This window comes from Scyliorhinus torazame, chromosome 10 (assembly GCF_047496885.1).
Source record: "Scyliorhinus torazame isolate Kashiwa2021f chromosome 10, sScyTor2.1, whole genome shotgun sequence".
NCBI lineage: Eukaryota > Metazoa > Chordata > Chondrichthyes > Carcharhiniformes > Scyliorhinidae > Scyliorhinus > Scyliorhinus torazame.
This window is the reverse complement of record NC_092716.1, coordinates 123,117,939-123,145,851: the sequence shown is the minus strand read 5'-3', so window position 1 is coordinate 123,145,851 and position 27,913 is coordinate 123,117,939. Positions and strand designations below refer to the sequence as shown.

The following is a 27,913-nucleotide window of genomic DNA, read 5'->3' as shown; positions in this document are numbered from 1 at the left end:
GAGTTGCTCAGTATCCTGAGATAATGTGAGGGGAGTGAATTGCTGAGTATCCTGAGATAATGTGAGGGGAGTGAATTGCTGAGTATCCTGAGATAATGTGAGGGGAGCTGAGTTGCTGAGCCCTGAGATAATGTGAGGGGAGCTGAGTTGCTGAGGATCCTGAGATAATGTGAGGGGAGATGAGTTGCTGAGTATCCTGAGATAATGTGAGGGGAGTGAATTGCTGAGTATCCTGAGATAATGTGAGGGGAGTGAATTGCTGAGTATCCTGAGATAATGTGAGGGGAGCTGAGTTGCTGAGCCCTGAGATAATGTGACGGGAGCTGAGTTGTTGAGTATCCTGAGATAATGTGAGGGGGGCTGAGTTGCTGAGGATCCTGAGATAATGTGAGGGGAGCTGAGTCGCTGAGTGTCCTGAGGTAATGTGAGGGGAGCTGAGTTGCTGAGTGTCCTGAGGTAATGTGAGGGGAGCTGAGTTGCTGAGTATCCTGAGAAAATGTGAGGGGAGCTGAGTCGCTGAGTATCCTGAGAAAATGTGAGGGGAGCTGAGTCGCTGAGTGTCCTGAGGTAATGTGAGGGGAGCTGAGTTGCTGAGTATCCTGAGATAATGTGAGGGGAGCTGAATTGCTGAGTATCCTGAGAAAATGTGAGGGGAGCTGAGTTGCTGAGTATCCTGAGATAATGTGAGGGGAGCTGAGTTGCTGAGCCCTGAGATAATGTGAGGGGAGCTGAGTTGCTGAGCACTGAGATAATGTGAGGGGGGCTGAGTTGCTGAGTATCCTGAGATAATGTGAGGGGAGCTGAGTTGTTGAGCCCTGTGATAATGTGAGGGGGGCTGAGTCGCTGAGTGTCCTGAGATAATATGAGGGGAGCTGAGTTGCTGAGGATCCTGAGATAATGTGAGGGGAGCTGCGTTGCTGGGCCCTGAGATAATGTGAGGGGAGCTGAGTTGCTGAGTATCCTGATATAATGTGAGGAGAGCTGAGTTGCTGACTATCCTGAGATAATGTGAGGGGAGCTGAGTTGCTGAGTATCCTGAGATAATGTGAGGGGAGCTGAGTTGCTGACTATCCTGAGATAATGTGAGGGGAGCTGAGTTGCTGAGTATCCTGAGATAATGTGAGGGGAGCTGAGTTGCTGAGTATCCTGAGATAATGTGAGGGGAGCTGAGTTCCTGAGTATCCTGAGATAATGTGAGGGGAGCTGAGTTGCTGAGTATCCTGAGATAATGTGAGGGGAGCTGAGTTGCTGACTATCCTGAGATAATGTGAGGGGAGCTGAGTTGCTGACTATCCTGAGATAATGTGAGGGGAGCTGAGTTGCTGAGTATCCTGAGATAATGTGAGGGGAGCTGAGTTGCTGAGTATCCTGATATAATGTGAGGGGAACTGAGTTGCTGAGCACTGAGATAATCTGAGGGGAGCTGAGTTGCTGAGTATCCTGAGATAATGTGAGGGGAGCTGAGTTGCTGAGTATCCTGAGATAATGTGAGGGGAGCTGGGTTGCTGAGCCATGAGATAATGTGAGGGGAGCTGAGTCGCTGAGTAACCTGAGCTAATGTGAGGGGAGCTGAGTTGCTGAGTATCCTGAGATAATGTGAGGGGAGCTGAGTTGTTGAGAATCCTGAGATAATGTGAGGGGAGCTGAGTTGCTGAGTATCCAGAGATAATGTGAGGGGAGCTGAGTTGCTGAGTATCCAGAGATAATGTGAGGGGAGCTGAGTTGTTGAGAATCCTGAGATAATGTGAGGGGAGCTGAGTGTCTGAGTATCCTGAGATAATGTGAGGGGAGCTGAGTTGCTGAGTATCCAGAGATAATGTGAGGGGAGCTGAGTTGCTGAGTATCCAGAGATAATGTGAGGGGAGCTGAGTTGTTGAGAATCCTAAGATAATGTGAGGGGAGCTGAGTGTCTGAGTATCCTGAGATAATGTGAGGGGAACTGAGTTGCTGAGTATCCTGAGAAATGTGAGGGGAGCTGAGTTGCTGAGTGTCCTGAGATAATGTGAGGGGAGATGAGTTGCTGAGCATTGAGATAATGTGATGGGAGCTGAGTTGCTGAGTATCCTGAGATAATGTGAGGGGAGCTGAGTTGCTGAGCATCCTGAGATAATGTGAGGGGAGCTGAGTTGCTGAGCACTGAGATAAAGTGACGGGAGCTGAGGTGTTGAGTATCCTGAGATAATGTGAGGGGGGCTCAGTTGCTGAGGATCCTGAGATAATGTGAGGTGAGCTGAGTCGCTGAGTATCCTGAGATAATGTGAGGGGAGCTGAGTTGCTGAGGATCCTGAGATAATGTGAGGGGGGCTCAGTTGCTGAGGATCCTGAGATAATGTGAGGTGAGCTGAGTCGCTGAGTATCCTGAGATAATGTGAGGGGAGCTGAGTTGCTGAGGATCCTGAGATAATGTGAGGGGAGCTGAGTTGCTGAGTATCCTGAGATAATGTGAGGGGGGCTCAGTTGCTGAGGATCCTTAGATAATGTGAGGGGAGCTGAGTTGCTGAGTATCCTGAGATAATGTGAGGGGAGCTGAGTTGCTGAGCATTGAGATAATGTGAGGGGACCTGAGTTGCTGAGTATCCTGAGATAATGTGAGGGGAGCTGAGTTGCTGAGTATCCTGAGATAATGTGAGGGGAGCTGAGTTGCTGAGTATCCTGAGATAATGTGAGGGGAGCTGAGTTGCTGAGCCCAGAGATAATGTGAGGGGAGCTGAGTTGCTGAGTATCCTGAGATAATGTGAGGAGAGCTGAGTTGCTGAGTATCCTGAGATAATATGAGGGGGGCTGAGTTGCTGAGGATCCTGAGATAATGTGAAGGGAACTGAGTTGCTGAGTATCCTGAGATAATGTGAGGGGAGCTGAGTTGCTGAGTATCCTGAGATAATGTGAGGGGAGCTGAGTTGCTGAGTATCGTGAGATAATGTGAGGGGAGCTGAGTATCCTGAGTTCCTTCCAAAATGAATCACCTCGCTCCTTTCTGCATTAAACTTCATTTGCCACCTCTCAGCCCAGCTCTTGCAGCTTATCCATGTCCCTGTGTAACTTGTAACATCCTTCTGCACTGTCCACAATTCCACCGACTTTAGTGTCATCTGCAAATTTACTCACCCATCCTTCTACGCCCTCCTCCATGTCATTGATAAAAATGACAAACAGCAGTGGCCCCAAAACAGATCTTTGTGGTACACCACTAGTCCTGGACTCCAGTCTGAACATCTCCCATAAACCACCACCCTTTGTCTTCTTCCAGCTAGCCAATTCCTGATCTAAACTGCTAAATGACCCTGAATCCCGTGCCTCCATATTTTCTGCAGTAGCCTATCGTGGGGAACCTTATCAAACGCTTTACTGAAATCCATATACACCACATCAACTGCTTTACCCTCATCCACCTGTTTGGTCACCTTCTCAACTCAATAAGGTTTGTGAGGCACGACCTACCTACCCTTCATAAAACCGTGTTGACTATCTCTAATCAAATTATTCCTTTCCAGATGATTCTACATCCTATCTCTGATAAACTTTTCCAAGATTTTGCCCATAACAGAAGTAAGGCTTACTGGTCTCTCGTTACCGGGGTTGTCTCTACTACCCTTCTTGAACAAGGGGACAACATTTGCTATCCTCCAGTCTTCTGGCACTATTCCTGTGAACAAAGATGACTTAAAGATCAAAGTCAAAGGCTCAGCAATTTCCTCCCTAGTTCCCAGAGAATCCGAGGATAAATCCCATCCGGCCCAGGGGACTTATCTATTTTCACACTTTCAAGAATTGCTAACACCTCCTCCTTATGAACCTCAAGCCCTTCTAGTCTAGTAGCCTGAATTTCAGTATTCTCCTCGACAACATAGTCTTTTTCCTGTGTGAAAACTGACGAAAAATATTCATTTAGCATCTCTCCTATCTCCTCGGACTCCACGCACAACTTCCCACTACTGTCCTTGACTGGCCCTACTCTTATCCGAGTCATTCGTTTATTCCTGACATATCTATGGATATCCTTGATCCTATCTGCCAAAAACTTCTCATGTCCCCTCCTAGCTGTTCTTAGCTCTCTCTTTAGGTCAATCCTAGCTACTTGTAACTCTCGAGCACCCTAACTCAACCTTCATGTCTCATCTTTACATAAGCCTCCTTCTTCCTCTTGACAAGTGTTTCGACTGCTTTAGTAAACCACGGTTCCCTTGCTCGACCACTTCCTCCGTGCCAGACAGGTACATACTTATCAAGGACACGCAGTAGCTGTTCCTTGAACAAGCTCCACATTTCCATGTGCCCATCCCCTGCAGTTTTCCTCTCCTTACGATGCATCCTAAGTCTTGCCTCATAATTGCCTTTCCCCCAGATATAACTCTTGCCCTGCGGTATATACCTATCCCTACATATACACCAAGATCTCTTTGCTCCTCCACATTGACAAGAACTCTATCGTTAACCCTGTATTCCGCATTCATATTTGTCTTTCCAAAATGGACAACCTCACTTTTCATATGCCACTTATTAGCCCAGCTCTGCATCCTATCTCTGTCTCTTTGCAGCCGACAACAGCCCTCCTCACTATCCACAACTCCACCAATCTTCGTATCGTCTGCAAATTTACTGACCCACCCTTCAATTCCCCCATCCAAGTCATTAATGAAAATCACAAACAGCAGAGTATCCAGAACTGATCCCTGCGGTACACCACTGGTAACTGGGCTCAAGGCTGAATATTTGCCATCCACCACCACTCTCTGACTTCTATTGGTCAGCCAGTTCGTTATCCAACTGGCCAAATTTCCCACTATCCCATGCCTCCTTACTTTCTGCATAAGTCTACCATGGGGAACTTATCAAATTACTAAAATCCATGTACACTACATCCACTGCTTTACCTTCATCCACATGCTTGGTCACCTCCTCAAAGAAATCAATCAGACTTTTGAGGCAAAACCTACCCCTCACAAATCCGTGCTGACTATCCCTAATCAAGCAGTGTCTTTCCAGATGCTCAGAAATCCTATCCCTGACTTCCGGTTGCGGCGATGACCAGCTAAGTCGCACGTTTCGGCACTTCCCGTTTTAACGGACTTTTGGGCTCTTATCGGGAGCCCCAACGGAAATTTTTTACGGCCGAACCCAGTGTGAGGCGACAAAGGAAGGAGTCCCCCCGGGTGTGGATGGAAAGAAGCGATAGTAGTGACCAGATTGCGGAGGATCCTCTGGAGCAGCGGCAGAGAAGAGAAGGGAGAAGCAAGATGGCGGCTGAGGGAGCCCAGATGGTATGGGGCCCGGAACAGCAGGAGTTCCTCCGACGATGTGTGGAGGAGCTCAAGAAGGAGGTGCTGGCGCCGATGTTGCTGGCGATTGAGGGATTGAAGGAGACGCAAAAGACCCAGTCGATAGAGCTCCGTGGAGTGACGGCGAAGGCAGCCGAGAATGAAGACGAATACAGGGCCAGGCGGTGCTCCACAGGAAGAAAGTAAAATTTGGAATGTTGCAGCCGGCAAGACTGTGGGTTACACACCAGGGCAAACACCACTACTTCGAGACGGCAGAGGAGGCGTGGACATTTATTCAAGAAGAGAAGTTGGACTAGATTTGAGGAATTGATGTTTGGAAAGAAGTAGCGAGGTGGTGGCAAAGAAATGTAAAGGGGGGAGAGGGGGAGGGCTTATCTGTAAAAATGTTAGACGGGAGAATTCCCCCCCCCCCCCCCCCCCCCCCCCCCCACCCTGAGGGGGTGGACTCGAAGAAATGTGGGCGCCGGTGGGGAAGGGGACAGGGAAGGGGAGAGGGAGCTGCGCCACTAGGGGCGGGGCCGAGAGGGAAACGCGGCTTTTTTCCCGCGCTATGGAAATTGCGGCGGGAAAAGTGGGCGCAGGAAGGAAGGGGGCCTCACACGCAGGGAGGCCAAGGGTAAACGGGGTAAGCCGAGGTCAGCCAGAGTTTGCTGACTCCCGGAAGCAATATGGGGGGAGCAATCAAGCTAGAAGGGAATCTAGCGGGGGGGGAGGGGGGGGGGGGGGGAGAGATTAACTGGGTTGCTGCTGCTGAGGGTAAGGGGGAGCTGATACGGGATGGGATGGTCGGGATGGGAGGGCGCCGTCGGGGGGATAAGCGGGTGCGTGGGAACCGGGTGAGGAGCTGGTTTAAAAAAGGGGATGGCTAGTCGACGAGGGGGGGGGGTAAAGGGCCCCCCAACCCGGTTGATCACGTGGAACATGAGAGGGTTGAATCGGCCGATTAAGAGGGCAAGGGTGTTTGCGCACCTAAAGAGACTGAAGGCGGATGTGGTTATGCTTCAGGAGACGCACCTGAAATTGGCGGATCAGGTCAGATTAAGGAAAGGATGGGTGGGGCAGGTATTCCACTCGGGCTTGGATGCGAAAAATAGAGGGGTGGCAGTACTGGTGGGGAAACGGGTATTGTTTGAGGCGAAGACCATAGTGGCGGACAGTGGGGGCAGGTACGTGATGGTGAGTGGCAGATTGCAAGGTGAGGCGGTGGTGCTGGTGAACGTATATGCCCCGAACTGGGATGACGCGGGTTTTATGAAGCGTATGTTGGGGCGCATCCCGGACCTAGAGATGGGAAATTTGGTAATGGGGGGGGGGGGACTTCAACACAGTGCTGGACCCAGGGCCGGACCGGTCCAGATCTAGGACCGGGAGGAGGCCGGCAGCGGCCAAGGTGCTTAAGGGGTTTATGGAGCAGGTGGGAGGAGTAGATCCCTGGAGATTTGCTAGACCGAGGAGTAAAGAGTTTTCCTTCTTCTCCCACGTCCATAAAGTATACTCCCGGATAGACTTTTTTGTCCTAGGAAGGGCGCTGATCCCGAAAGTGGCAGGAACGGAATATTCGGCTATAGCCGTTTCAGATCACGCCCCACATTGGGTGGATCTGGATCGAGGAGAGGAGAAGGAGCAGCGCCCACTTTGGAGATTAGACATGGGACTGTTGGCAGATGAGGGGGTATGTGGAAGGGTGAGGGGATGTATTGAAAGATACCTAGAGGTCAATGATGATGGAGAGGTCCAGGTGGGTGTAGTATGGGAGGCGCTGAAGGCAGTGGTGAGGGGGTAGCTGATTTCCATAAGAGCCCACAAGGGGAAACAAGAGGGTAAAGAAAGGGAGAGACTGATCGGGGAGATTCTGAGGGTGGATAGGCAATATGCGGAGGCCCCGGATGAAGGGCTATACAGGGAAAGACGGAGATAACAGACGGAGTTTGACCTGCTGACCACGGGTAAGGCGGAGACGCAATGGAGGAAGGCACAGGGAATACAATACGAATATGGGGAAAAGGCGAGCTGATTGCTGGCCCAACAATTTAGGAAGAGGGGGGCGGCGAGAGAGATCGGAGGAGTTAGGGACGGGGAGGGAAGGATGGAGCAGAGAGCGGGGAGGGTGAACGGGGTGTTTAAGTCATTTTATGAGAGGCTGTACAAGTCCCAACCCCCGGAGGGGGAAGAGGGAATGACACACTACCTGGACCAGCTGGAGTTCCCGAGGGTTGAGGAGCAGGAGGTGGCAGGTCTGGGAGCGCAGATTGAGGTGGAGGAGGTGGTTAAAGGAATCGGGAACATGCAGGGAGGAAAGGCCCCGGGACCAGATGGGTTCCCGGTGGAATTTTACAGGAAATATGTGGACCTACTGGCCCCACTCCTGACGAGAACCTTCAATGAGGCTAAGGAAAGGGGGACACTACCCCCGACAATGTCGGAGGCGACAATATCGTTGATCCTGAAACGAGACAAAGACCCGCTGCAGTGCGGGTCATACAGGCCCATCTCCCTCCTAAATGTAGATGCCAAGTTACTGGCCAAGGTGATGGCGACAAGGATAGAGGACTGTGTCCCAGGGGTGGTACATGACGACCAGACAGGGTTTGTTAAAGGGAGGCAATTGAATGCCAATATACAAAGGTTGCTGGGGGTGATGATGATGCCCCCACCGGAGGGGGAGGCGGAGATAGTGGTGGCGATGGATGCAGAGAAGGCATTTGATAGAGTGGAGTGGGACTACCTGTGGGAGGTACTGAAGTGATTTGGATTTGGAGAGGGGTTCATCAGATGGGTTCAGCTCCTGTACGGGGCTCCGGTGGCAAGCGTGGTTACAAACAGGCAACGATCCGACTATTTCCGATTACATAGGGGCACAAGACAGGGGTGTCCCTTATCCCCGTTACTGTTCGCGTTGGCAATCGAGCCATTGGCCATAGCGCTGAGGGGCTCTAAGAAGTGGAGGGGGGTGCTCAGAGGAGGAGAGGAACATCGGGTGCCATTATATGCGGATGATTTGCTGCTATATGTGGCGGACCCAGTGGAGGGTCTGCAGCTCCCGGCACAAGGGATCCAGGACAGAGTGATTTCGGGGGCATGGGTCGGTGAAGGTAAAGTGTCCGATATATACAGGGAAATGAGAGACGAGGGGGAGACGATGGTCGAGGAGCTGAAGGGTAAATGGGGGAAGAGATTGAGGAGGGGCTGTGGGCAGATGCCTGAAGTAGGGTAAATTCCTCGTCCTCGTGTGCCAGGCTTAGCCTGATCCAATTCAAGGTTCTACACAGGGCGCATATGACGGGAGCAAGGCTGAGTAGATTTTTTGGAGTGGAAGATAGGTGCGGGAGATGCGCGGGAAGCCCGGCGAACCACACCCACATGTTTTGGTCATGTCCGGTATTGCATGGGTTCTGGGTGGGTGTGGCAAGAGGTGGTGGGGGTCCGGGTCGAACCAAGCTGGGGGTTAGCTATATTTGGGGTTGCAGAAGAGCCGGGAGTGCAGGAGGCGAGAGAGGCCGATGTTTTGGCCTTTGTATCCCTAGTAGCCCGGCGAAGGATTCTACTCATGTGGAAAGAAGCTAAACCCCCCCCCCCGGGCGTGGAGGCCTGGATAAACGACATGGCAGGGTTTATAAAATTGGAGCGAATAAAATACGCACTAAGAGGTTCGGCTCAAGGGTTCACCAGGCGGTGGCAACCGTTCCTTGACTATCTCGCAGAGCAATAAGGGAAAACAGGAAAGACAGCAGCAGCAACCCAGGGGGGAGGGGAAGGGGGGGGGGTGTATTCGGTGTTTGGGTTTTTTGTTCTTTTCTTTCTTTCCATGCTAGTTGTTTATATTTATTTTTTCAGTGTTATTATTTCTTTTTTCTTGTTCTTTTTCTGCACTTGTTGTTAGTTTAATATATTGTTTAAATAACGGTCAATGTACATTTTGTTACAAAGTTGTAAAAATGGAAAATTCTTTTTGATCGAAAAACTTTAATAAAATATATATATTTTTTAAAAGAAATCCTATCCCTCAGTACCCTTTCCATTACTTTGCCTACCATCGAAGTAAGACTAACTGGCCCAGGCTTATCCCTATTCCCTTTTTTGAACAGGGGCACGACATTCGCCACTCTCCAATCCCCTGGTACCACCCCTGTTGACAGTGAGGACGAAAAGATCATTGCCAGCGGCTCTGCAATTTCATCACTTGCTTCCCATAGAATCCTTGGATATATCCCATCAGGCCCGGGGGACTTGTCTATCCTCAAGTTTTTCAAAATGCCGAACACATCTTCCTTCCTAACAAGTGCCTCCTCGAGCTTACCAAACTGTTTCACACCGTCCTCTCCAACAATATGGCCCCTCTCATTCATAAATACTGAAGAAAAGTACTCGTTCAAGACCTCTCCTATCTCTTCAGACTCAATACACAATCTCCCGCTACTGTCCTTGATCGGACCTACCCTCACTCTAGTCATTCTCATATTTCTCACATATGTGTAAAAGGCCTTGGGGTTTTCCTTGATCCTACCCGCCAAAGATTGTTCATGCCCTCTCTTAACTCTCCTAAGTACCCTCCTAGCTATCTTGTATCCCTCCAGCGCCCTGTCTGAACCTTGTTTCCTCAGCCTGACATAAATATCCTTCTTCCTCTTAACAAGACATTCAACCTCTCTTGTCAACCATGGTTCCCTCACTCGACCATCTCTTCCCTGCCTGACAGGGGCATACATATCAAGGACACATAGTATCTCTTCCTTGAACAAGTTCCACATTTCAATTGTGTCCTTCCCTGACAGCCTATGTTCCAAACTTATGCACTTCAATTCTTGTCTGACAACACCGTATTTACCCTTCCCCAAATTATAAACCTTGCCCTGTTGCACGCACCTATCCTCTTCATTACTAAAGTGAAAGTCACAGAATTGTGGTCACTATCTCCAAAATGCTCCCCCAGTGACAAATCTATCACTTGCCCTGGCTCATTGCCAAGTACTAAATCCAATATGGCCTCCCCTCTGGTCGGACAATCTACATACTGTGTTAGAAAAGCTTCCTGGACACACTGCACAAACACCACCCCATCCAAACTATTTGATCTAAAGAGTTTCCACTCAATATTTGGGTAGTTGAAGTCACCCATGACTACTAAACTGTGACTTCTGCACCTTTCCAAAATCTGTTCCTCCACATACCTGCTGCTATTGGGGGGCCTATAGAAAACTCCCAACAAGGTGACTCCCTTTCCTATTTCTGACTTCAACCCATACTACCTCAGTAGGCAGATCCTCCTCGAACTGCCTTTCTGCAGCTGTTATACATCTCTAATTAACAATGCCACCCCCACCTCTTTTACCACCCTCCCTAATCTTATTGAAACATCTATAACCAGGGACCTCCAACAACCATTTCTGCCCCTCTTCTATCCAAGTTTCTGTGATGGCCACCACATCGTAGTCCCAAGTACCGATCCATGCCTTTGCTGCATCTCAGAGCCTACTTTAGTCTAACTGACTTTTGAATGTTGTAATCCCAAACTGGCAGAAAATTTTTAATTGCTACAAAAAACCTTCAGTCTTACTTATTTTGAGGGTGCCACCCTGCACCCTCAGCGTCACTCACAGGACCCCAACTTTGACCGCACCAACCCCACCCTTTAGAACCATCATTCATGGGTGGCACGGCAGCACAGCGCCTGGGACATGGATTTGATTCACAGCTGTGTGGAGTCTGCACGTTCTCCCCGTGTCTGCGAGGGTTTCCTCCAGGTGCTCTGGTTTCCTCCCCCAATCCAAAGATGTGCAGGTTAAGTGGATTGGCCATGATAAATTGCCCTTAGTGTCCAAAAAGGTTAGGTGGGGTTACGGGGATAGGGTGGAGATGTGGGCTGAAGTGGGGCTGCTCTTTTCAAGGGCCGATGCAGACTTGATGGGCCAAAAGGCCTCCTTCTGCACTGTAAATTCTATGATTCACCTTGCCAAGCCTGTCTGGAACCACCAACCCTCCCCCACACCCAGGACCCCAGGCCCTTTCCTCCTCAGCCCTTCCCTCCACCTGAACACCACCCTCTGTCATCCCTCCCATCTTCCACCGCACGTCCCTACATCCAAAACCCACCTTTCCGGAGCCCTCCCCTTGTGTCACAGAGTTCAACATCGATAACCTCAGACACAATTGCACAAAACTGACTGGTGTATGCGACCTTTAAAAGATTGTGAACCAGCTGCTACAAGATTCATGTGAACTGCTGGTTTTATCTTGAGGGTAGGATTTTATTAAAGAGTGTTTCACGCTAATGCATATTCATGTTATGCAAATATATTACAAACTGCATTGTTATTTCTGATGACTTGTGCCCTGTCGGTGGGAGCCAGTCTGGTGGCGCAGTGGGATTGAGAGTTCAGGCCTCTCCTCCTGTATGCCCTCAGCTGTTGAGTTATGGATCAATGGCTGACACTTTGGAACAACCGATGGACCACCTGGAGGACACTTGTGGGTCACCAGCGGTCCACGGGCCACACTTTCAGAACCACAAACTACTAAGTTATGCCCATGTGTTAGTTCTCAAGCTCTTGTTTTTTGGGCGCAGGAGTTGTCTGATCTCCGACACATTCAAGCCAAGCTCAAGAAACAATACCAAGAAAAGATGGCCGAGCTGGCACATGCAAACAGAAGAGTCGAGCAGCATGAAGCTGAAGTGAAGAAACTTCGCCTGCGAGTGGAAGAATTAAAGAAAGAGCTGGCGCAGGCAGAGGATGAGGTATACCTCTTTGTATTGTCTGTTTTTACAGGGAGCGGACGAATCTGTGAGGATCTCAGCAGCTGGTTTATAAATTTACAATGAGATAATTCACATGGTGGAGTGTCTCCGAGAAATGTGAGGTAATTCATTTAGGGAGGTCAAACAGTTATAGCGAGTACACAATAAATGGGAATATACCAAGAGGGGTAGGTGAAGTAAGAGATCTTGGGCGGGATTCTCCGAACCCCACCGGGCTGGAGAATCTCCGGATGGGGCGGCGTGAATCCTGCCCCGCGCCCCGATGTCGGTTGCTGGATTCTCTGGCGCCGGTTTTTCGGCGGGGGCGGGAATCACGCCATGCCGTTTAGGGGCCGTTGGCAGCGGCCCCCCCCGGCGATTCTCCAGCCCACAATGGGTTGAGTGGCTGCCCGTTTTCGGCGGGTCCCGCCGGCGTATATTACACCAGGCCGTACCAGCGGGATCTGGCTCTGCGGGCGGCCTGTTGAGACCTTGGGGAGGCGTGGGGGGATCTGGCCCCAGGGGGGGGGCCCCACGGTGGCCTGGCCCGCGATCGGGGACCACCGATCCACGGGCGGGCCTGTGCCAAGGGGGCACTCTTTCCCTCCATGCCGTCCGGTGTCACGGTCCGCCATGGCCAGGGCGGAGAAGAACCCCCCTGTGCATGCGCTGGGATGACAAAAGAACAAAGAAATGTACAGCACAGGAACAGGCCCTTCGGCCCTCCAAGCCCGCGCCGACCATGCTGCCCGACTAAACTACAATCTTCTACACTTCCTGGGTCCGTATCCTTCTATTCCCATCCTATTCATATATTTGTCAAGATGCCCCTTAAATGTCCCTATCGTCCCTGCTTCCACTACCTCCTCCGGCAGCGAGTTCCAGGCACCCACTACCCTCTGCGTAAAAAACTTGCCTCGTACATCTACTCTAAACCTTGCCCCTCTCACCTTAAACCTATGCCCCCTAGTAATTGACCCCTCTACCCTGGGGAAAAGCCTCTGACTATCCACTCTGTCTATGCCCCTCATAATTTTGTATACCTCTATCAGGTCTCCCCTCAACCTCCTTCGTTCCAGTGAGAACAAACAGAGTTTATTCAACCGCTCCTCATAGCTAATGCCCTCCAAACCAGGCAACATTCTGGTAAATCTCTTCTGCACCCTCTCTAAAGCCTCCACATCCTTCTGGTAGTGTGGCGACCAGAATTGAACACTATACTCCAAGTGTGGCCTAACTAAGGTTCTATACAGCTGCAACATGACTTGCCAATTCTTATACTCAATGCCCCGGCCAATGAAGGCAAGCATGCCGTATGCCTTCTTGACTACCTTCTCCACCTGTGTTGCCCCTTTCAATGACCTGTGGACCTGTACTCCTAGATCTCTTTGACTTTCAATACTCTTGAGGGTTCTACCATTCACTGTATATTCCCTACCTGCATTAGACCTTCCAAAATGCATTACCTCACATTTGTCCGGATTAAACTCCATCTGCCATCTCTCCGCCCAAGTCTCCAGACAATCTAAATCCTGCTGTATCCTCCGACAGTCCTCATCGCTATCCGCAATTCCACCAACCTTTGTGTCGTCTGCACTTACTAATCAGACCAGTTACATTTTCCTCCAAATCATTTATATATACTACAAAGAGCAAAGGTCCCAGCACTGATCCCTGTGGAACACCACTGGTCACAGCCCTCCAATTAGAAAAGCATCCCTCCATTGCTACTCTCTGCCTTCTATGGCCTAGCCAGTTCTGTATCCACCTTGCCAGCTCACCCTGATCCCGTGTGAAGCAGGGACGATAGGGACATTTAAGGGGCATCTTGACAAATATATGAATAGGATGGGAATAGAAGGATACGGACCCAGGAAGTGTAGAAGATTGTAGTTTAGTCGGGCAGTATGGTCGGCACGGGCTTGGAGGGCCGAAGGGCCTGTTCCTGTGCTGTACATTTCTTTGTTCTTTGTTCTTGACTTCACCTTTTGTACTAGTCTACCATGAGGGACCTTGTCAAAGGCCTTACTGAAGTCCATATAGACAACATCTACTGCCCTACCTGCATCAATCATCTTAGTGACCTCCTCGAAAAACTCTATCAAGTTAGTGAGACACGACTTCCCCTTCACAAAACCGTGCTGCCTCTCACTAATACGTCCATTTGCTTCCAAATGGGAGTAGATCCTGTCTCGAAGAATTCTCTCCAGTAATTTCCCTACCACTGAAGTAAGGCTCACCGGCCTGTAGTTCCCGGGATTATCCTTGCTACCCTTCTTAAACAGAGGAACAACATTGGCTATTCTCCAGTCCTCCGGGACATCCCCTGAAGACAGTGAGGATCCAAAGATTTCTGTCAAGGCCTCAGCAATTTCCTCTCCAGCCTCCTTCAGTATTCTGGGGTAGATCCCATCAGGCCCTGGGGACTTATCTACCTTAATATTTTTTAAGACACCCAACACCTCGTCTTTTTGGATCACAATGTGACCCAGGCTATCTACACCCCCTTCTCCAGACTCAACATCTACCAATTCCTTCTCTTTGGTGAATACTGATGCAAAGTATTCATTTAGTACCGCGCCCATTTCCTCTGGCTCCACACATAGATTCCCTTGCCTATCCTTCAGTGGGCCAACCCTTTCCCTGGCTACCCTGTTGCTTTTTATGTACGTGTAAAAAGCCTTGGGATTTTCCTTAACCCTATTTGCCAATGACTTTTTGTGACCCCTTCTAGCCCTCCTGACTCCTTGCTTAAGTTCCTTCCTACTTTCCTTATATTCCACGCAGGCTTCGTCTGTTCCCAGCCTTTTAGCCCTGACAAATGCCTCCTTTTTCTTTTTGACGAGGCCTACAATATCACTCGTCATCCAAGGTTCCCGAAAATTGCCGTATTTATCTTTCTTCCTCACAGGAACATGCCGGTCCTGTATTCCTTTCAACTGCCACTTGAAAGCCTCCCACATGTCAGATGTTGATTTGCCCTCAAACATCCGCCCCCAATCTATGTTCTTCAGTTCCCGCCTAATATTGTTATAATTAGCCTTCCCCCAATTTAGCACATTCATCCTCGGACCACTCTTATCCTTGTCCACCAGTACTTTAAAACTTACTGAATTGTGGTCACTGTTACCGAAATGCTCCCCTACTGAAACATCTACCACCTGGCCGGGCTCATTCCCCAATACCAGGTCCAGTACCGCCCCTTCCCTAGTTGGACTGTCTACATATTGTTTTAAGAAGCCCTCCTGGATGCTCCTTACAAACTCCGCCCCGTCTAAGCCCCTGGCACTAAGTGAGTCCCAGTCAATATTGGGGAAGTTGAAGTCTCCCATCACCACAACCCTGTTGTTTTTACTCTTTTCCAAAATCTGTCTACCTATCTGCTCCTCTATCTCCCGCTGGCTGTTGGGAGGCCTGTAGTATACCCCCAACATTGTGACTGCACCCTTCTTATTCCTGATCTCTACCCATATAGCCTCACTGCCCTCTGAGGTGTCCTCCCGCAGTACAGCTGTGATATTCTCCCGAACAAGTAGCGCAACTCCGCCTCCCCTTTTACATCCCCCTCTATCCCGCCTGAAACATCTAAATCCTGGAACATTTAGCTACCAATCCTGCCCTTCCCTCAACCAGGTCTCTGTAATGGCAACAACATCATAGTTCCAAGTACTAATCCAAGCTCTAAGTTCATCTGCCTTACCCGTAATGCTCCTTGCATTAAAACATATGCACTTCAGGCCACCAGACCCGCTGTGTTCAGCAACTTCTCCCCGTCTGCTCTGCCTCAGAGCCACACTGTCTCTATTCCCTAGTTCTCCCTCAATGCTCTCACCTTCTGACCTATTGCTCCCGTGCCCACCCCCCTGCCATACTAGTTTAAACCCTCCCGTGTGACACTAGCAAACCTCGCGGCCAGGATATTTATGCCTCTCCGGTTTAGATGCAACCCGTCCTTCTTATACAGGTCACACCTGCCCCGGAAGAGCTCCCAGTGGTCCAGATAATGGAAACCCTCCCTCTGTTTAGCCACGTGTTTATCTGCTCTATCTTCCTATTTCTAGCCTCACTGGCACGTGGCACAGGGAGTAATCCCGAGATTACAACCCTCGAGGTCCTGTCTTTTAACTTTCTGCCTAGCTCCCTGAACTCCTGCTGCAGGACCTCATGCCCCTTCCTGCCTATGTCGTTAGTACCAATGTGTACAACGACCTCTGCCTGTTTGCCCTCCCCCTTCAGGATTCCCTCTACCCGTTTGGAGGACCCCGGAGCCCGCCCACGCCGCCTTGTCCCGCCGTTCAAAAGGTGGTTTAATCCACGCCGGCGGGACAGGCAATTTATCGGCGGGACTTCGGCCCATCCGGGCCGGAGAATCGAGCGGGGGGGCCCGCCAACCGGCGCGGCGCGGGGTCGGAGAATGACGCCCCTGATGTGGGAGCTGGCCAAAGTGGATTAGAAAAGGAGCCTAGCAGAGAAGACAGTGGAACAGCAATGGCAGGAGTTTTGGGGGGTTATTAGCGAGGCACAACAGAAATTCATCCCAAGAAGGAGGAAACATGCTGAGGGGAGGACAAGGCATCCATGGCTGACGAGGGAAGTCAAGGACAGCATAAAAGCAAAAGAAAAAGCATACAAAGTGGCAAGTATTAGTGGGAAGCCAGAGGATTGGGAATCCTTTAAAAGCAAGCAGAGAACTAAAAAATCAATATGGGGGGAGAAGATGATACGTGAGTGTTAGCTAGTTAGCAATATAAAAGAAGATTGCAAGAGTTTTTTTCGATATATTGGAGTGAGGCAAGAATGGTTTGATTTTCTCCAACTGTGACCCAGAAATCTGGAAAATTGGATAAATTCTTAACAAGGTAACAAGTTCAGAACAGAGAGGATGAATGTAGAGACTCGGACTAATTGTGAATAGCTTTTTAAAAGATTCAGCATCGGTATTATGGTCTGACTGGCTTTGTTTGCAATGTGATTCTGTAAAATGCAGTGGCTCAGATTATTTTAGGAAATAAACCAAATTAGTAAATTGAGAATATATTTTCCTGACCACAACGAGCTTTCTCAAAGCACATCTTCACTGCATGGACTGATTCTCTATTCTACTTTCTGCTTTTTCTAATCTTTGGAGTTCTGGCCCCGATTCGCTATGTTAGGACTCTCTAGGCTGAGGTTTAGTGCTTTGTGCGCAGTGTTGTGAAGGTATATTCATTTTGGGAGTTCTGCCTTCTAGCTGGATGAAGCTCACAACCAGGCCCGGAGGTTGCAGAGGTCATTGGATGAACAGACTGAGCTGTCGGAGAACCTGCAGGTGCAGCTGGAGCACCTACAGACCAGGTATGGGGAGCACAGGGAATCACGCTCTGATGGTTGTTATATTTATAATGCTTGGCCCTATCCTGAACCCAGGTCGTTAAGAGTGGAGCAATCTTAGCTGCCAGGGCTCCTCGACAATGGGAGCTTTCAATGTGACCTGAAACTCCAAAGACCATCCATGGGGCAGGATTCTCCGACCCCCTGCCGGGTCGGAGAATCGCCGGGCAGCGGCGTGAATCACACCCCCGCCGGCTGCCGAATTCTCTGGTGCCGGGGATTTGGCGGGGGCGGGAATCGTGCCGCGCCAGTCGGGGGCCGTTGGTAGCGCCCCCCCCCCCCCCCCCCCCCCCGGCGATTCTCCGGCCTGCGATGGGCCCAGTGACCACCTGTTTTCGGCCGGTCCCACCGGCATATGTTACGACAGGTACTTACCGGCGGGACCTGGCTTCGCAGGAGGCCTCCGGGGTCCTTGGGAGGGCGCGGGGGGGCCTGGGCCCCTGGGGCGGGTGGGCGGGCCTGTGCCGTGGGGGCACAGGGGCTGGTTGAGCACACTGGGCTAAATAGCTGGCTTTGAAAGCAGGCCAGCAGCACGGTTCAATTCCCGTACCAGCCTCCCCGAACAGGCGCCGGGATGTGGCGACTAGGGGCTTTTCACAGTAACTTCATTTGAAGCCTACTTGTGACAATAAGCGATTTTCATTTCACTCTATTCCTCCATGCCGGCCGGTGTAACAGTCTGCGATGGCCGGAGTGGAGATGAATCCCCTCCCTGCACATGCGCTGGGATGAGCGTGGCGCCAAGCCCCTTCCGCGCAAACCACTCCGCCACCGGCCTAGCCCCACCTGCAGGGCGGCCCAACGCTGGAGTGGTTCACGCCATTCCTTCGTGCCGGAATTGCCCGCCCCGCCGCTTTCCGAAGAATCCCGCCCATGATGTGTGGCAATATCAATCAACTGTTTTGATACCAACTTATAACTTGTTCCCCAGGACCAATCTGTGTCACAGTGTGCAGAGATTAAATAACAAGTTTGAACTATTGCCTAAATCAAAACAGATAGATTTGTGGCATTGCACAGATCCTTGTTCACTAACTCTCTAAAGCAAAACATTAACCCGCACAAGAAACAAGCGCTCTGTTTCACAGCACGGTAGCATAGTGGTTAGCACAATTGCTTCACAGCTCCAGGGTCCCAGGTTTGATTCCCAGTTTGGTTGCACATTCTCCCCGTGTCTGCGTGGGTTTCCTCTGGGTGCTCCGGTTTCCTCCCACAGTCCAAAGATGTGCTGGTTAGGTGGATTAGCCGTGCTAAATTGCCCTTAGTGTCCAAAAAAGGTCCCTCATGGTAAACTAGTACAAAAGGTGAAGTCACACGGGATCAGGGGTGAGCTGGCAAGGTGGATACAGAACTGGCTAGGTCATAGAAGGCAGAGAGTAGCAATGGAAGGATACTTTTCTAATTGGAGGGCTGTGACCAGTGGTGTTCCACAGGGATCAGTGCTGGGACCTTTGCTCTTTGTAGTATATATAAATGATTTGGAGGAAAATGTAACTGGTCTGATTAGTAAGTTTGCAGACGACACAAAGGTTGGTGGAATTGCGGATAGCGATGAGGACTGTCAGAGGATACAGCAGGATTTAGATTGTTTGGAGACTTGGGCGGAGAGATGGCAGATGGAGTTTAATCTGGACAAATGTGAGGTAATACATTTTGGAAGGTCCAATGCAGGTAGGGAATATACAGTGAATGGTAGAACTCTCAAGAGTATTGAAAGTCAAAGAGATCTAGGCGTACAGGTCCACAGGTCACTAAAAGGGGCAACACAGGTGGAGAAGGTAGTCAAGAAGGCATACGGCATGCTTGCCTTCATTGGCCGGGGCATTGAGTATAAGAATTGGCAAGTCATGTTGCAGCTGTATAGAACCTTAGTTAGGCCACACTTGGAGTATAGTGTTCAATTCTGGTCGCCACACTACCAGAAGGATGTGGAGGCTTTAGAGAGGGTGCAGAAGAGATTTACCAGAATGTTGCCTGGTATGGAGGGCATTAGCTATGAGGAGCGGTTGAATAAACTTGGTTTGTTCTCACTGGAACGAAGGAGGTTGATAGAGGTCTACAAAATTATGAGGGGCATAGACAGAGTGGATAGTCAGAGGCTTTTCCCCAAGGTAGAGGGGTCAATTACTAGGGGGCATAGGTTTAAGGCGAGAGGGGCAAGGTTTAGAGTAGATGTACGAGGCAAGTTTTTTACGCAGAGGGTAGTGGGTGCCTGGAACTCGCTACCGGAGGAGGTGGTGGAGGCAGGGACGATAGTGACATTTAAGGGGCATCTTGACAAATACATGAATAGGATGGGAATAGAGGGATACGGACCCAGGAAGTGTAGAAGATTGTAGTTTAGTCGGGCAGCATGGTCGGCACGGGCTTGGAGGTTCCTGTGCTGTACATTTCTTTGTTCTTTGTTCTAAAGGTTAAGTGGGGGTTACTGGGTTACGGGGATAGGGTAGATTCGTGGGCTTCAGTCGGGTGCTCTTTGTAAGGGCCGGTGCAGACTCGATGGGCCGAATGGCCTCCTTCTGCACTGTAAATTCTATGATTCTATGGAAACCAAATGCTTTTAAAGATTGTAACTTCCTCATTAATGAAACCATTGCACAGAATTCATCTGCATAGCGTGTTATATTAAACAGAACAAGGGTGGCAAGGTGGCACAATTGTTAGCACTGCTACCTCAGCGCCAGGAATCGGGTTCAATTTGCAGCTTCGATCACTGTCTGTGTGGAGTTTGCACTGTCCCCCCGTGTCTGCGTGGGTTTCCTCCAGGTGCTCCTGTTTCATCCCACAATGCAAAGATGTGCAGGTTAGGTGGGGTTACGAGGTTGGGGTGAGGGAGTGGGTCTGGGTAGGGTGCTCTTTTGGAGAGTCAGTGCACATGCAATGGGTTGAATGGCCTCATTGTGTTCTGTAGGGACTCAATGGAACATTACGGGCGGGATTGTCCCCTAACCGGCAGGCGGGCCGTACCGGTTCTAAAGAGTGGCGTGAACCACTCCGGCGTCCTGGAAGGTGCGGAATCCACCACAATTCCGGGGGCTAGGCCGGCACTGGAGTGGTTGGCGCCACGCCAACTGGCGCCGAAGGGCCTCCGCCGGCTGACACGAGTTGGTGCATGCGCGGGAGCGCCAGCGTGTTTTGATACATGCGCAGAACTGCTGCCGTGATTCCTGCGCATGCTCAGGGGGTTTCTTTCCCGCGCCGGCCATGGCGGAGCTTTACAAAGGCCGGCGCGTAGGGAAAGACTGCCCCCACGGCACAGGGCCGCCCGCAGATCAGTGGGCCCCGATCGCTGGCCAGGCCATCGTGGGGGCCCCCTCCCCTCCCCCGGGGCCGGATCCCCCCCACACCCCCCGAGGACTCCACAGGCCGCTCTCAGAGCCAGGTCCCGCCGGTAAGGTCCTTGTGTAATTCACCCCGGTGGGACAGGCTGAAAACGAGCGGCCGCTCAGCTCATCTGGGCCGGGAGAATTGCCGGGGGCGCCGCTGCCAACATCCCCCGACCGTGACCCCCGCCCCCGGCAAAACAACGGCGCAGGAAAATCCAGCAGCTGGCATCGGGGCGGGATTCACGTCGCCCCCCCGGCGATTCTCCGACCCGGCAGGGGGCTAGAGAATCCCACCCTATATCTCCCCGGACCCAAATGCATTCAAACAAGTTTCTGGGGCGGGATTCTCCGAACCCCCCGCCTGGTGGGAGAATCGTCGGGGATCGGCGTGAATCCCGCCCCCGCCGTCCTCCTAATTCTCCCGCCCCCCCCAAAAAAAAACGGCCCGGCGTGAGTCGTGCCGCCCGCCTCGGAGTATGGCGGGGTCCGGCGAGACTCGATGGGCGCCGGGGCTGCCTGAAATCTCCGGTCCGCGATGGGCCGAAGTCCCGCCTGTCTGTTGCCTGTCCTGCCGGCGTAAATTGGAGTAGGTCCCTTACCGGCGGGACCTGGCGGCGCAGGCGGGCTCCGTGGTTCTTGGGGGGGGGGGGGGGGGGGGGGGGGGGGGCGGGGGGATCTGGCCCCGGGAGGTGCCCCCATGGTGGCCTGGCCCGCGATCGGGGCCCACTGATCCGCGGGCGGGCCTGTGCCGTGGGGGCACTCTATTGTTCCGCACCGGAGGCCGTGGTCCTCCGCCATTCCCGCTGCGGAAGCGAGTCCCTCTGCGCATGCCCAGGGATGACGCCAGCATGTGTCGGCGCTCCTGCGCATGCGCCGACTCGCACCGGCCGGCGAAGGCCCTTCGGCGCCAGTTGGCGTGGCGCCAAGCCCCTTTCCCGCCAGCCGGTGGGGCGCCAACCACTCCGGGGCGGGCCTAGCCCCTGAAGGTGCGGAGGATTCCACACCTTTGGGGCGGCCTGATGCCGGAGTGGTTCATGCCACTCCATCCCGCCGGGACACCCCCACCCCGCCGGGTAGGGGAGAATCCCGCCCCTGGTTTTTGAAGCTGACTGTCTGAAATATTTCATAAACCCATGATGACATTGTTTCCTCTGTATTCAAATATCAAAGAAAGGTTTGTGCCTAGTTAGCTGTGTTGATTTTGTGATAATTCGGATACTCTGATAACGAATCAAAAATCCTGAACCTCAGCAGCTCCCTAAAAAACTTTCAGACGAAACTGAACTTCAATATTTCCTTCTTCACAATCATTCATTGTTCAGCTATCAGGCTGCTGTTCAACATCAGTGCGAGGGAGATAATCAAGGGCTCTGCAGCTGGCCCGTAGCCCCCTCTCTCAATTGTTCCTGTCATTTGTTCCCCTTTCAATATTCACCAATCAATTCACCCAGTGGTGTTGGGGGAAATGTTGAGGTGCAAGAGCTCTAAGAAAATGTGTTGGCCATTTCATTAACCCATGATGACATTGTTTCCTCTGGATTCACCATTTTAGTCCCCAAAATTTAGAAAAACTGTGCTGTTTAAATTTAAACGGTGGATGACAATAGGTTGCGGGCATTTTATTTTGAATCATTCTCCGTTACCAAAGCTACAATTTCATTAGGCAGTGCCTAATGGGTCTCTGTTATCAAAAATCCTCGGGGTTGATGTCTTTCAGATTTCAGCTTTAAGCTACGGCCTATAGGATTAGACCCACTGACATTATAACCTAAGCTGAGGCTAGCACAAGTCTAAAGTCAGTAAAATGACAAACAATGCAGGAAATACAGCAGCATTCCCGGGTGTACTGTACAGGGTGACGTACAGCAGCATTCCCGAGTGTTCCTGTACAGGGTGACGTACAGCAACATTCCTGGGTGTTCCTGTATGGAGTGATGTACAACAGCATTCCCGAGTGCTCCAGTACAGAGTGACCTGTCGCAGCATTCTGTGTATTCACAGAATGATAGAATTTACAGTGCAGAATCAGGCCATTCGGCCCATCGGGTCTGCATCTGCCCTTGAGAAAGAGCACCCTACTTAAGCCCTCAATACCACCCTATCCCCATAACCCAGTAAGCCCACATAACCTTTTTGGACACTAAGAGTAACATTTAAGTAAACGATATCAAGGCAGACACCTCGGCGCCAGAGGAGACCAGAACAAAAGCAGGCCAACGGCCACCTAGGACACGCCCAGCCATCAGGGCACCCACTCCTCTATTGGAGGGGAACGATTGGGAAACGGCCCAATTAATTGGGGCCAAGTTCAAGGCCCGCCCAAAGGCGCGCAAAGCCCCTTTTGGGTATAAGAAGGATCCCCCAGGAGAGAATCACGCTCTTATGGCTCCGGCTCTCACCAAGGAGAGACCTGCCCAACAGCAACATCAGAACAAGTAAGTCCAAGGTCAACACACGCTACAGGACAGACGCTCCTAGCTGTTATTCCGTACCAATTCGACCCCAGCAGCCTCAGAACTGAACAACGGCCACTGTTCCTCTGACTGAGTGGGCGCCCGAAGCTAAGTATAGGCTTCAGCAGTAGTGATAGTTTAGTTGGTAGAGTTTTATGCATGAGTATATTTGACTGTGTGTGTAGATAAATGAGCATTGAGTTTGAACTGACTAATTGGTGTATCGAGTCTTTGATCAGTATTCGGTTTTGAACCTTGTGGCGGTATTGAGAGATACCTGGCGACTCTAGAGCAAATGTAATAAGAATTAAGGCAGCCATCGTCAGAGCCAAATTAAGAGAAACACAATTAGCAACACAAGTAAAAGCTATACTGTGGTCTTTGTGGAACACTACGCCAGCCATCCTGAATAAGAACACACAGAACACCACAGGGCCCATGGTGCAAGGAGTAATGTCAACTCACCCATGATGCCCGACATAAGTCATTGACCTTCTTGTGGCATTGGAGGCCAGTCCTCCTGTGCACACTTCCCGAGCTGATGGCAGCTGCCACATCATTCTAGGCAGCACTGGCTGTCTTGTGGTTCACCCTCCGGGACCTGAGAGGGAACATGGCATCCCTCCTGGCCTCCACCGCATCTAGGAGCCTCCCCAGGTCTGCCCCTCCAAATCTTGAGTCCTGGCATCATGGCTGCGAGCTGCGTGGGGTTGGCTGTGCAAGTGTTGTTTAAGTGCTGCTCGACCTTGATAGCGAGGGGCTGGCGAGCACGGTCCCGGCGAATCAGCGAGCGAGCCTTCATTTGTGGCATGAAGTCCACAGGCCCTCGTTAAGTAGACTAATTAACATTGTATTGCGTTGCTGGCCTCGCCAGTTTCCTCCGGGCCCTCCGCTTTATTCCCACAGTCCAAAAATGCGCAGGTTAGATGGGGTAATGGATAGAGCGGTGGGGTAATGGATAGAGCGGTGGAGTAATGGATAGAGCGGTGGGGTAATGGATAGAGCGGTGGGGTAATGGATAGAGCGGTGGGGTAATGGATAGAGCGGTGGGGTAATGGATAGAGCGGTGGAGTAATGGATAGAGCGGTGGGGTAATGGATAGAGCGGTGGGGTAATGGATAGAGCGGTGGAGTAATGGATAGAGCGGTGGAGTAATGGATAGAGCGGTGGGGTAATGGATAGAGCAGTGGGGTAATGGATAGAGCAGTGGGGTAATGGATAGAGCGGTGGGGTAATGGATAGAGCGGTGGGGTAATGGATAGAGCAGTGGGGTAATGGATAGAGCGGTGGGGTAATGGATAGAGCGGTGGGGTAATGGATAGAGCGGTGGGGTAATGGATAGAGCGGTGGGGTAATGGATAGAGCGGTGGGGTAATGGATAGAGCGGTGGGGTAATGGATAGAGCGGTGGGGTAATGGATAGAGCGGTGGGGTAATGGATAGAGCGGTGGGGTAATGGATAGAGCAGTGGGGTAATGGATAGAGCGGTGGGGTAATGGTCACTGTCTGTGCGGAGTCTGCACATTCTCCCCGTGTCTGCGTGGGTTTTCTCCGGGTGCTCCGGTTTCCTCCCACAGCCCAAAAATGTGCAGATTAGGTGGTTTGCCATGCTAAATTGCCATTAGTGTCCAAAAAGGTTGTGGGCTTACTAGGTTATGTGGGCTTACTGGGTTATGGGGATAGGGTGGTATTGAGGGCTTAAGTAGGGTGCTCTTTCTCAAGGGCAGATGCAGACCCGATGGGCCGAATGGCCTGATTCTGCACTGTAAATTCGATGTTTCTTGATTCTTGATTCTACACACATTGCCAGTTGCAGTGTCTGGTCATGTAAAACTATTTTACAGCTGATCAATGAAACATGTTTCTGTTTTCTGTATGGAGTCTGTGACATACTATAATAGTGAGAAGCAGCACAGATATACGTGTCATCCAGAATATGCAAGATTTGGCTAAGAATGTCGTGGGAGCCCCAGCAGCCTGATTTTCCCAGTGTTTTATTGCTATCCTACCGGATCGGTTAGCTTCCTAGAATTACCAGTGTTTGGGCCAATTCACCTCTTGTATTCTCACATCTGTTTGACATGTCTTGAAACATATTTTGAGATGAAATGTGTTACTGTTGCGCATCCTGTGAATCTTTATTCAAAGTAAGAGGTTTGATTGCTAGCTGTAGCTAAATGAAGGCTAGAGAGAGGGGACGGGCTACAATTCTTTATCGACCATTTGACAGACCGTGGGGTTGTTCGGGTTTGCAATGTGAGGTTATATTTGTGCGCTCCAATCAGTGGTCTGTCTGAGTCATGTGACTGGACACAGGATGCCATGGTAACAAGGGGATGTCAGTTTAATGTTGAGAGTTAAGGTAAGCAGTATTCCTGTTTATTTGAAATTCTGAGATTTGGAATACTGTAATTCTCCTGTTCATTTATCCTCATTCTTATTCTGGTGGTTTTATATTCTGAGTTACAGTCTGATGGAGTAAATATTCTTCTGATTCGTCAAGATAGGTTGAACACATGATCATGCACTTGGCTTTTTTATAGATCCATAGAAATCCTACAGCGCCAATAGGCCAATCGACTCTGCACCAACCCTCTGAAAGAGCACCTGACCTCGACCTACTCCCCCACCCTACCCCCATGTTAAATTGTATGGCCAATCCACCTAACCTGCACATCTTTGGACTGTGGGAGGAAACCGGAGCACCCGGAGGAAACCCACGCACACACGGGGAGAACGTGCAGACTCCGCACAGACAGAGACCCAAGATGGAAACCAAACCCAGATCACTGGTATTGCTCTGGTTTCCTCAGGTCACTGGTGCTGCTCTGGTAGCCTCAGGTCACTGGTATTGCTCTGGTATCCTCAGGTCAATGGTATTGCTCTGGTATCCTCAGGTCACTGGTATTGCACTGGTATTGCTCTGGTATCCTCAGGTCACTGGTATTGCTCTGGTATCCTCAGGTCAATGGTATTGCTCTGGTATCCTCAGGTCAATGGTATTGCTCTGGTATCCTCAGGTCAATGGTATTGCTCTGGTATCCTCAGGTCACTGGTATTGCTCTGGTATCCTCAGGTCACTGGTGCTGCTCTGGTATCCTCAGGTTACTGGTGCTGCTCTGGTAGCCTCAGGTCACTGGTATTGCTCTGGTGTCCTCAGATCACTGGTATTGCTCTGGTATCCTCAGGTCACTGGTATTGCTCTGGTATTGCTCTGGTATTGCTCTGGTATCCTCAGGTCACTGTTGCTGCTCTGGTATCCTCAGTGTTCCCTGAGCTGTGGGCCTGGATGTGTCACCTGCTTCTCACTGAAGGCCAATAGACTATTTGTTTTGTTTAATGTGGAATAATCTCAATCTCTCCAATGTTGGGATTGATCTCCTATGTTACACACAGGCTGAGGAGGCTGCAGAACCCTCTGCTGTTTGGGAAGAGGAGTTCTCGGTTTTGCCCAGATGACCCCAATGAGACTGGAAGTGATTTTGACGATGATTCCGAGGAGTTACAGCTGCAGCTCCCGTAACGAGAGGAAGAACAGCCTGTTTGCGTGGCAGGATGGTGACGGACCGGGTGATGGAGGGAAAGCTTCCAATCATGTGGGGAAACACAGTTTGTCCTGTCTTTAAAACATGATTGTCTTTAAAACATGATTCTCTTCAAACAGCTGTCACTAGCAAATGGGGTATGCTCCATATTTTAATATTTGTATATTTTAACAGATCAATGTAAACGATATATTTCCATGAATTTTCTATTATAAACCATTTGTATTTAGAGAATGATCCTGTGTGTTTGTGAGTTTTTTTTGATATTTCACCAGTTCAGATATCATAGCATCAGGACAAAAGCAGCCAGCAATGTTTACCATTCACATGTTCCGAATCGCAAAACTGGAACAGTCAGCTTCTTATTGGAGGGGGTTTGAGGAGATTTGATGTGTTCAAAATCATAAAGAATCTCATCAGAGTAAATGGGGAGAAGTTGCTTCAAATGACAGGAGAATGGGGAAGCAGAGGGAGACGTGGGCCTGTGTTTTACCCGTGTCGGACACAAATATCCAGCTACATTCGCCCAAGATCGACCTAAAGTCACAATCAGGTCACTGGTATTTCTCTGGTATCCTCTGGTCACTGGCTGTCCAGTGTGAAATGCATCCAGACGTTCGTGCTGTGAGACAGGTGGGAATGGGAGTATAGCAGGAGCCAGGTCCAATGGCGAGCCATTGGGAGGTGTAAAGGCAGCTTAAGGCATGGCAAGCTGCACGGGGAGCTGTTCAGAGTGGCAGCAGAAACCGGGAGACGCACCGGGCAGGAGGGCAGTGCAGGTGGGCAGTCAGCAGTGCCCCGTCCTTCCCCCCTCGCTGGCTTTCTGAAGACTGCCTGCGAATGCTTGTGGGGACAGTGTGGTAAAATGGACAGCGGCCCACATTTTTTGGCCCAATATAAAATTGGATACTCTCAAATGAAAAATTGGACATTTTAAATCAAATCACAGTCAGCTCCAGATCTGGCCTTATGGGAATTCGAACTTGGCCAAGTTTGAATATACTGAACACAGGCAAACATGTCAGATCTACTTTGTCAATCACCCATCAGGCGCTAATCCATCCTAGTCACATGGATCGATTGTTTTGGGTTGCTCAGATAAAGCTAGACATTCAAGCACCCAGTTTTCCCGCCACAGGAGACTCAAGCCAGTGGCCTATGTCTCCCGGCTCCTAACCCCAGTTGCACAGGGCTTCTCAGTATGCAAA

At 50.7% G+C, this 27,913-nt stretch overlaps 1 protein-coding gene across 1 annotated transcript in view; it reads left to right on the top strand.

The window, feature by feature from the left end:
* ccdc102a (coiled-coil domain containing 102A) overlaps window positions 1-26,939 on the top strand; it is a 330,588-nt gene extending 303,649 nt beyond the window's left edge. The window contains exons 7-9 of the mRNA XM_072518688.1: window positions 11,842-12,012; window positions 17,243-17,346; window positions 26,557-26,939. Of these exons, the coding sequence (XP_072374789.1) occupies window positions 11,842-12,012; window positions 17,243-17,346; window positions 26,557-26,683 (402 nt within the window). The 3' untranslated portion in view covers window positions 26,684-26,939. The remainder of the gene's footprint in view (window positions 1-11,841; window positions 12,013-17,242; window positions 17,347-26,556) is intronic.
* Window positions 26,940-27,913: the final 974 nt, after the last annotated feature.